General features: G+C 32.0%; 1 protein-coding gene across 1 annotated transcript; it reads right to left on the bottom strand.

Moving 5' to 3' along the window:
• Positions 1–2,918: 2,918 nt before the first annotated feature.
• LOC139902728 (EP1-like glycoprotein 3) lies at positions 2,919–4,453 on the bottom strand. The gene is made up of 2 exons (XM_071885333.1): positions 4,058–4,453; positions 2,919–3,845 (listed from the first exon to the last, which is right to left on the bottom strand). Exons 1-2 carry the CDS (start codon positions 4,451–4,453, stop codon positions 2,919–2,921), a joined length of 1,323 nt encoding a protein of 440 aa, XP_071741434.1.
• Positions 4,454–10,489: the final 6,036 nt, after the last annotated feature.

Here is a 10,489-nt window from a genome sequence, read left to right as displayed (position 1 = left end):
TGTTATCGTGAACAATATCATGGTCATTTGTGTCCTTTTATCTTTTCAAAAATTAGAATTTTTGAAGGTTTTATTAATTACATAAATGTTTAGTTAGTTTAGTGGTTTGGCATATTACATTTGTGAGAAACGTTGAAGAATCAAGTTTTAATCTCTTCACACTTTTATTTTGTCTTTTGTATAAAAACTTCAATTTCACCCTTTATATTTTTGATATTTCAACTTTTCCTCCTATTTTCTTGTTTGTCATCGTACCTTTACCACTTCTAATTTTTTTATTTCTCTCCTCAACATTTTTTTTTCGTTTATATTTTAATTTTTATTTCATCAAATATTAACTTGTCAAGTACGTAAATTACAACAATAAATGTTTACTATCATATAATGCAAAGTACCACAAGGCGTTATCAAACTCTAACGATGCAACTTGCCACTTTCAAGCACAATCGTCGCTAAGATTATACACACAACAAACACTTCATGAAAATACATTACCGCACATAAAAAGGGCGCCCGCGGCAACGCGTTGCAAACCCTTTTCTCGTTTAGCAAACATGTGTTATTCCTTATATTTATATTTATATTAGATAATAAATTGAAAACGAATGAGTGGCTTATAAAGCCATTGTAATTTCTTTTTTCCTTGTTGGCTTTTTGACGTTGTACGTTGGTTGTTTTTTCGGCTTTTCCCTAGTTGCTCGCTAGGTGGCCATGTTTGGTTATAAAATTGTTGTTCTAAAAAAATTAGAAAACGAATTTAAATAATATAATTGAGTTAGTATATTATTAAAAATATAGTATTTAAATTTAAAAATAATGAGGCATTATTATTATTTGTATATTTAATTTGTGTATTTGTATAAAAATATTATGAGAATAATTAGGCATAATTTGTAAATAAAAATAATGGTATATAATTATTCAATTATGTTATAATTAAATTAAGTTTATTTTATATAACATCACAATATTGTATTTGTATATTTAATTGACGTATTTTGTACCCGTCTTGTGACGAGATTAAGTATATTTATATTTATTTATTATTTCAATTATGTCATATTTTATCATGTTCAATTGCATGTTTTAAAGTTTTTATCAATTATAATCGAAAATATTGTTTTAAAAAATATCATTAATTGAAATTCAAGTTTTAATTAGACGGCTAGTCAGATAGTAACAAATGAAAATTATGTTAATTCACAAACAATGTCAATTAACAATCATACTCGTGCTCCCACTTATCCACCGTGATTGAAGACATAATGACTCTCCACTTGTGACACACATCGTTAAGTTTCATTCATTTTTTACTTTAAGACATATTTTACGTATGAAAGACATGCCGTAGATGTAGTGTTCATCCATTAGACCATTTTTAACCCTGCCTGTGACGTCACAGGCAGATTGTGCACTTTTTGGCCAAAAAGTGTAATCTGCCTGTGACGTGGCAGTGTCAATCTTTGACCCTCAATAACCCAAAATGTCACTCATTTGTGTCAAATTCGAGTAGGGACCACATATTTATATTTTAACATAATATTCATAAAATATAATAAAAATACATAAAATTCGTAAAAAAAACAGAAAAAATAGCTGAAAAAAGAACATTCGGAAATTTAAAATAATAAACTTATAAATTTAAATAATTGTTATATTAAAATATAATAAAAATTAAAATAATGTGGAGAAAAAATTGGGCCAATATGTATTAGCCCAAAGCAAAATATAAATTAAATAATGGGTCTTTTTTTAAACCTAAACATATACTCCGTATATTCCTATCATCTTCTTCTTCACAAGTTCACAACCACCATTTTTTTTTTTAAGCAAGCAAATTAAAGGAGAAGCAAAAATTGCAAGAAAATAAAAACTAAATAAAACAAGAGCAAAAAGCATCAGCCAATTGTAGCATTCCACATCTCCCCTCACGCTCTTCTTCTTCTCCGTCAAGATTTCGACTAATGCCCGGTCAGCGTTTCCGGTAACGCTGCGTTAGAGGCGTTACCGGCGTCAGATTTTTGCCACCTCGTCTGACGGAATCGATCTGACGCTGCGTTGGATTTAGTCTTACAAGATATCACAATGGCGTGCATATTTTGGGCGTTACCTAGGTTGGGATATTCGGATACAAAAATCTAATTTTTCGTCAATCGTAGTTCGTCGTTTGGTTCCTAAATATTGCGGTTGTGAACTATCTTATTTATAATGTATATTATACACGAGTATAATACTAAGTGCGACGATGTGAAACACTATTCACAATGGCATTTTAGTAAGTATCTCTAACTTTAGGGGTATTTCATAAACCTTTTTTTTTTCCTTGAAAGACCTTTTTTACTTATTTTTTATCTTTCTTTTCCTCCAATTTTTTTACTTCCTTTATATTTTTTAACGCCTAATTGCCCGACTGTCAACCTTCATCGTTCAATTGGATCGTTAACTGACCTGTTAACCATTTTTTTTACGTTCAGTTAATTAACTGTTAACCGACCAAAATCACCTCGTGGCGAACTGCGGGTTTTGTATCCTCGTTTGTAATCAAAAGAAGAGTTTTGCATTTACTTTTTTGATGATGATAGACTTATCTTCTAAAGGGATTTTCATTTTCATTCAGTATTATCATCTTAGTTTTAGTTTATATTTTTGAACATGAAATACATTTCAGATATATAAAGAAGTATCGAAGTTAATGACTTTGTACTATTTGTATATGTTCAATGCTCTATGAACTATCAAATATTATAAAAATAATCACCTCGCATAAATTTTACTTTTTAACAGATATCGTATTGAATTTGATGGGTTCTCATTTTAAAATTCAAAAATACAAAGTTAATTATGCAACATAATGAAATGAAATATTATTTGATACAAATTTCATCTATTAACATGATGTAAAACCAAAAACAATTCAACTAGTTATTGTTGGCTTCTTTTCTCTTTTTCCATAACATATAATAACCAAATCCTCCCAAACATACAAAAAGAACAATTCCATCACCAACAACAATCAAAACCAATTGCCATTTCTTCAATCCATTTCCTTTCTTACCACCCTTCAAAACCTTAACCAAAAAACTAACTTCTTCACTAAAACTAACTTCCTTCACACCCATAATCTTCCCATACAAATTACACTCTCCATTCACACTTGTAAACAATGCACCTACACAAGTACAATCCTCTATACATGAACTCACACATGTCTCCTTTGTTGTGTTAGTAATTTTGTTTTCATCTCTTAAAACGCTCGTCACACCCTTTATTTCCTTCATATCGACCGCGAAATTCCCACAAAAGTTACCTGAATACCCCTTGATTTCCAATAATGAGCATTTGTCAATGGTACAAATTTCATTAACTTTACAAAAATATGGTTGATCACACTTATTCTTTATAGCTTCGAACGAGGGTTCAAATTTTGTTGCATTGGTTGTGTAGTAGTAAAAGCCTAGGTTCCCTGTTGTATTTTCAATAGCTAAGAACCTTAAAAGTTGGAGTCTTTTTGAAGGGATTTGAGCAATCTTGTGGCTATCGTCATTGAATACTTGTAACCCATTTGATGCCAAGTTAATAAATGAGATATTTTGCAAATCGGACGGGTTGAATTCCCAGTATGAGTACTTAAATTTGCCCGAGTTCAAGTATAGCGTGAGTCTATCGCGAAGAATTTCAAATGAATAAAATGAATTTGAATTTTTAGGGAAGGAAGTTAGCTTTGTTCCAACATCTAGTCTTTGTCCCCAAAGCATGACATTTGTGGGGAAATGAAAGCTTTGCCATTTGATGATGTTGAATTCATCCACAAGAACGAGATTCCCGATATTTGATAATTGAAGCCTCTGAATTTACATCCATAAACACATTGTACTTGTAAGAAATATATGTAAATGTTATGAAATACATATGGATATGGATATGGATATTGCATTGAGGCAATAAAGAGAACAATAATACTCAATCCCGATGTACAGGGTATGAATAGATGAGATGTAGGCTGTAAAGATTTTGCTTCCATTATGAGACACTATTATACAAATTTAATAGAACATACCTTTATACCTTGCCCGAAAGTCGCGGTTCGCCATCCCATAATATCACCATGGCCAGTCAATAGCAAGTCTCCGTCCCAAGTGAGACGAATCACACATTTCTCAGAAGTAAAAAACGGAGAGAAATGAGACGAGCTCCAAACCCTAAAGTCACCAAGAAAAACATCAAATGAACAAACATACTTTTCTTCGATGGCTTCAACGGTAAGCCCGGCCCGAAAAGTAGGCACGGGTTGGGTGGTCTCAAGAACAAATGCTCGTGCAATGAACCCGGTGATGTACAACCCGGGGACAACTAAGGTAACTTGGGCACCAAGTTGTAGCTTATCTGTGGTGCAATGCCCATAAAAGTGAGTTGAGAAATGAATGAGTAATGCAAGTGATAAAAGTGGGTTCATGAGAGAAAATACTCGGGTGTTATGTTCACATAGTTAGTGTGTGCTTAGTGTGCTAAGGATGAGGATTGAACCAATAGGAACAGAAACAATTATGACTGTACTGTTATTCCGTTAAAAAGTTGGCATCATGTATCATTTTCCATCATATAGTTGTTGTTGAAGTTAAATTATTATAGCATAAAGAATATTCATAATTAATTGTTTCTCCTCTTTTTGTTAAAAAAAAAAAAAAAAAAGTCAAAAGAACACCACATTTGAACATTATATACTCCGTAATTGATTATTGATTATGATCATTAAAAAATATAAATAAATTTAATGGTAACATTACTAGCTTCGATGTTTGATAAAAGATAATCATTAAGTGCTTCTGAATATAATAATATATTTGATAATCATTATTAATGAATTTGAACTACATGAATGATATAATTAATGCATTAACCTTACAAACAATAAATAAATATTTGATATGTGAACATTTGACAATGATAAAAAGAAATTAATGTATTAATATATTAAGAAAGTACTTCAAGTCTGAATAATATATTGATTAACCTTTTAATCTCATTTGTTATTCATATGTCACAATAATACATTGAATACTAAATATTTCAACATTCATCACTAAATCATTTAGTTAAGAAGCAATCAAACGCAATATTTTAGTTGCAAATTAGTACTTACATATGCACGCATTATATCTTGTAAAATATATATATATATATATATATATATATATATATATATATATATATATATATATATATATATATATATATATATATATATATATAAAACATTCATAAGAGGATTTATTGAGTCGACAGCAAGCGTCGATTTATTGGCGACTTGACTGACTCTTAAAGCCTAAATTAAATTTCAGGAAGGATTTAAAACTCGTGGAAATTTGATTTTACCATTTTCATGACGTCTCAATTTTATTTTTAATTTAATTTTATATTTTTTAAAAAAATTCCTACTTATTGGTCGGAGGTCCACTCGGAATCAATCTCTCTATCCGTCGAATAGAGAGATGGATGACTTTCTCTACTTTTGAGAGTGTTTTCACTCTGGGTGGAGAAATGACTTGTCTCTATTCTCGGATAGGGGAATGATTATCTATATCTCACCTTTCTCATACACCACTTATGTGATATTGGGTTTTGTTGTTGTATTCATAAAAGGATTTATTATTTTTTTATCATATTAATTTTTTATTTTTAAATGAGGGCAAAGTAGAATGATTGTGTTCTTATAGCACTCCAGAAAAGGTGGCATGATGTTCACTTTTTCCGTCCATTCAATTCTAGTTTATATTTTATTTATAATAATATAATAGAAATAGAATAGAATAGAAATATAGAAATACATAATAAACAATATTGATATTTATTAATAATTTCATAATTTGTAGTGTTATCTAATACTCCTATACTATCATCATAAGATAATATTACGTACCGTACCTACTATCAACTTATTTATGGTTTTATGTATGGAACGCATACCATTTTGGAGTTATATTGCAAATTGCAATTGGGTTTATGATAATATACCACTCTCTGTTAGATTTTGTGAAAGTATTTAAAAATGTTAGATCACTCCCAATCGTTGCTTAGTCCTCGTATGTCTTGTGAGAAAAATGGAGGAGTTGATGACATTCTCTAGTCCTCACCTTAGCCCTTTGTGGCCCTCAAGGGCTCAAGACTTCCGCCCTCCTCTTTGTGCTTTTATGATATATTTGATTGATGGCGGATTTTTGAATTATTTAGTTGTACTATTAGGTTTATTACTTGTACATATATGAATTAAATAATAAAGCGATTTCATTTTTTACGAGAAAGTATGTCATGGTTGAAAGTGTTTAGCCTCGGGTTAGTCCTGGTGAGAAAATGTTAATGTGTCGTTGATGTGGCAGATAGTCCTGAAAATGAAATATGTCATGGTTAATAGTGGTCTTAGATAGCAACGTATATTGTTCATACCGGTCACGTGGGTTTGTTATATGTTGAGAAGATTTTTACGCAAAATATAATGTGTTCGTTTTTAGCATATATATATATATATATATATATATATATATATATATATATATATATATATATATATATATATATATATATATATGTGTGTGTGTGTGTGTGTGTGTGTGTGTGTGTGTGTGTGTGATGGTCAATTTCAAATAATTAGTATCATCGTTTGATTGATCTCAGTTCATTCAAATTGTCAATTTTGACAACGTTACAAAAGGGTCATTGGTCTGATGATATTGTGATGACCCTTGCAATCAAGAATTTAAGGGCATCTTTTGTGAATTATTATAAATATTCGTGTAATAAGTGTGTGAATGTGTTTTCATAAAAGAAAGAAAAAATTGACAACGGTTAAGAAATTATTCTACTTAAATTGTATTTATAATCCATACGTGAAAGTAGCGTTTGCACCCAAGCCTTGGCTCGGGTGCTACATGTCAGCCTCGGACTGGTTGCTTTGGCTCGGGTTCACTAATACAAACTTCACAACATTAAATTAAATATTTACAATTTAAGTTCTTATACTTTCTTTTATCCGCTTTTAGCCCTCGCTCATTATTTACTTATACCTCACATTATTTACAATTTAACCCCTCCTACCTTATTTTGTCCGCTTTTATTCCTTGCCCTATTTTTACTTTAAAGTCTCAGTTATCTTTTTAACATATTTAACTCACCATAATTTTCTATTTTTCTAAAAACTTTCTAAAAAAGTAACAGCCGCAACATGTTTGACCTACCATTTGTTACATTACATTTTAGTTTTAATTTTATTGTTGTGAATGTATATGGGTGGTTGAATGATGGAAGGACCCAATGTCCACTTATTCCATTCTTTTTGTTTACTACGGAGTAGTATTTTGCTGATGGAAATCATGATGTTTGAGTGATGTAACAAAAATTATAATTAGCGGTTGTTTATACAATAAAACTTTGTAAGTTAGTATGGTTTATTCATTCTTTATTTTTATATTACAATTTATATAACAATGAACTCTAAAAATCATAACTAAACTTTAATAGACGATCTTGTCTACATAATCGAGCTGGACTAGGCCCAATATTTGAATACTCCATCTATTAAAAAAAATCTATATTACTCGGTACTATTTAGATACGGAGTATTATTTATACATGATCCAAAACAAATGTCATTTACTTAAATAAAATAGATAATAAAAAGTTACTAAAGTGTCAATTCTAGCATTTTATATGGAAGCTAGCTAAAACTTTTAGAGCATAAGGAGTCGTAACACCGAATTCGGTGTCCAATTTCAGTGGCCTTCATAACAGCGAAATTTAGCACTGAAGCCAAAAAGAGGAAATCGTTTAGTGTTCAATTCATTTTTTTATTTAATTTAATAATTATTAAAATAATAAAAATAAATAAAATGCTAAATGTCATTAATAAAAAGACAATACTTAATAAAAAAACACAATACTAAAATAAGAAAGATGGAAATTAGAATATACGACTACTACTCACGATTAGCCCAAATGAGTTGTGTGTAGAAGTAAAAATAGTATGTGTGTATATGTGTGTATATATATGATTTTAATATATATCCGTTATTCAACACACACACACACACACACACACACACATATATATATATATATATATATATATATATATATATATATATATATATATATATAATGAAATATATATGTTGAATAACGGATATATATTAAAATCATACGCTCCAAACCAACGTTACCGTGGCGATGGTGAGGCCCAACGACGACTTTTTTCAAGGCCCAACGGAGTCGCACTCTCACCGTCCCCGACGTTGGATTGTGGCAACGGCGATAAAATGTCACGACTCCATGTGCTCTTACTACTTATTTCATCTAATTTATACTTTGTTTTGAAATTGAAAGTGTTATTAAATAAAGAGTAAAATGGACATTTCATAACTATCATAAATTGAATTTTTTTTGTTTTTTGACATTTAATCGATGACGTAAAGATTAGCTTGTAATACTGTAACGACCCAAACCATACCGCGACAAAACCCCGTTAAATTCGTGACTAAAAAAAAAATTTGCTGTTGGGGCTACCTGCGCGGCGCGCACTCCCCCTTGCGCGGCGCGCAAAAGGGGGCTGTCCCCGGGTTACTTAATTGTAAAAATGTTTGAGGTGTTCCCGACACATTTAGCTAAAACGCTTTTAACCATGACTTCATATATGAAAAACTAGCACGTTTAATTAATAAAATCAAATTTACGAAGCGGGTCCCACATCGACCCAAATTACCCCTTGAGTACCAAAATGCAATATTTGACCATAAGACTTTTAATACAAAACGAAGCCGAGCATGGCGATTGGGGATACGCTACCCAATCCTAAACAATCCAAAAGCAAGTCTCTAAAGCAAACTATGCAAGTCTTCTAGTCCTCGCGCTTACCCGAGCCACCAATCCGCATGCAATCTATAAAAAGAGTCAACAACGAGAGGGTAAGCTAACGCTTAGTGAATGATAATATACTACATACATATATATGCATAAAATGGACACGCCACATAAATAAACAAATACCGCATACCGGAGCGTCCAAGCCTAAAGGCAAGCTAATCTAAGTATACCATACGATCACTAAGCAACAAGCTAATAATACCATCAATAAGGTAGGTTCACCAACGTCAATGTGAACAACGCCAATAACTACCCCCGGAGGGTTAACTACATCACGACAACACAACATTAATCACGAATTAGCAATTCGACAATCATGCAACATATCGTGCATATACCAATAACCGCAAGTCCACAATAGCTAGCAATACCAGAAGCATATAGTTCATAATTAAATATGCCAATACATAACTCATACAACCATGGTTAACCAATTCGAACAAGGAAAACGGTACATACAAGACCGTTGGAGTTCATAACATCCGTTAGTGCTACTTAATCAACGCGTAGTCACTAATCCCCCGGGTGATGTCTTAAACAACGCGACTCACTCACCCTTTACAATGTGGCGTCTTAAACAACGCGACGATTCCACATGCCATTCAATACGATGGATGGTGTCTTAAACAACGCGACATCCCCTCCATTACATTGTGGTGTCTTAAACAACGCGACATCCACTTCTTTACCATGTGGTGTCTTAAACAACGCGACAATGCCACATTCATACGACACAAATAAATACATTATATACACATACGCATAATTATTCCACTCACAACCACGTGTGATAACGTACACCCAAAATGTGTACTTTGCCAAAGGTAGTCAACCAAAACGCACAACCGTGCCAATTGGACCTATGCACAAGTCCATCAAATCCACCTATATGTGAAGTGAGCTCTATAGCCGAGAATCACTTCACCCGACCCGCACCCATCCTACACATACATATGCATATAGGATATTAACACTCACCTTGAAGTCTTGAAGAAAGCTTCCAAGTAAACCGCAACTCGCCGATGGAAAATACCTAATCCATTATCACAAATACCACAACACAATTAGATTGGATTCACAAATTAACCCAATTCGTCACTTAGTGCCATTTCGACCCAAATGCACTTCCAAGCACAAACCGTACCCAAACTAACCAATAATCACTAACACAAGTGAGAATGGTCCTAATATGCCAATTAAACCCGAACACAAGTGCCAAACACGTGTCATACCCATTTTGACACTTAAACCCTAATTTTGACCCATAAAGGTCAAAATCTCATCCTTTACAAGTTTTGACACCAAAACACATTTAACTCGGTTCTATACTTCAACTTAATCCATTTTAAGTTTATAAACTTTGTTAAATCGCCAATTGGGTCATAATCACCACCAAACCCTAATTTGACCCAAAGTCAAAGTTAGTCAACCAAATAACCCTAAATAGGTTTCAATACTTCCACAATCACTAAACCTAGTGATTAAACCCAATTTCAAGTTCTAAACATAACCAATTTGTTCACCAAACCGAAATCCACCAACAATAACAATAAACCCGATTACTAGCATCACTAAACCC

The sequence above is a fragment of the Rutidosis leptorrhynchoides genome, chromosome 3 (genome assembly GCF_046630445.1).
Source record: "Rutidosis leptorrhynchoides isolate AG116_Rl617_1_P2 chromosome 3, CSIRO_AGI_Rlap_v1, whole genome shotgun sequence".
In the NCBI taxonomy this organism is placed as follows: domain Eukaryota; kingdom Viridiplantae; phylum Streptophyta; class Magnoliopsida; order Asterales; family Asteraceae; genus Rutidosis; species Rutidosis leptorrhynchoides.
The sequence above is the reverse complement of the archived record's forward strand: the minus strand, read 5'-3'. Positions and strand labels throughout refer to the sequence as shown.

Excerpts from the sequence above, each read along its gene's own strand:
- LOC139902728 (XM_071885333.1), bottom strand. The coding sequence starts at position 4,453 with ATGAACCCACTTTTATCACTTGCATTACTCATTCATTTCTCAACTCAC. Across the intron at positions 3,846-4,057 it reads CTTTCGGGCAAGGTATAAAG|AGGCTTCAATTATCAAATAT; the intron begins GTATGTTCTATT and ends ATGTAAATTCAG.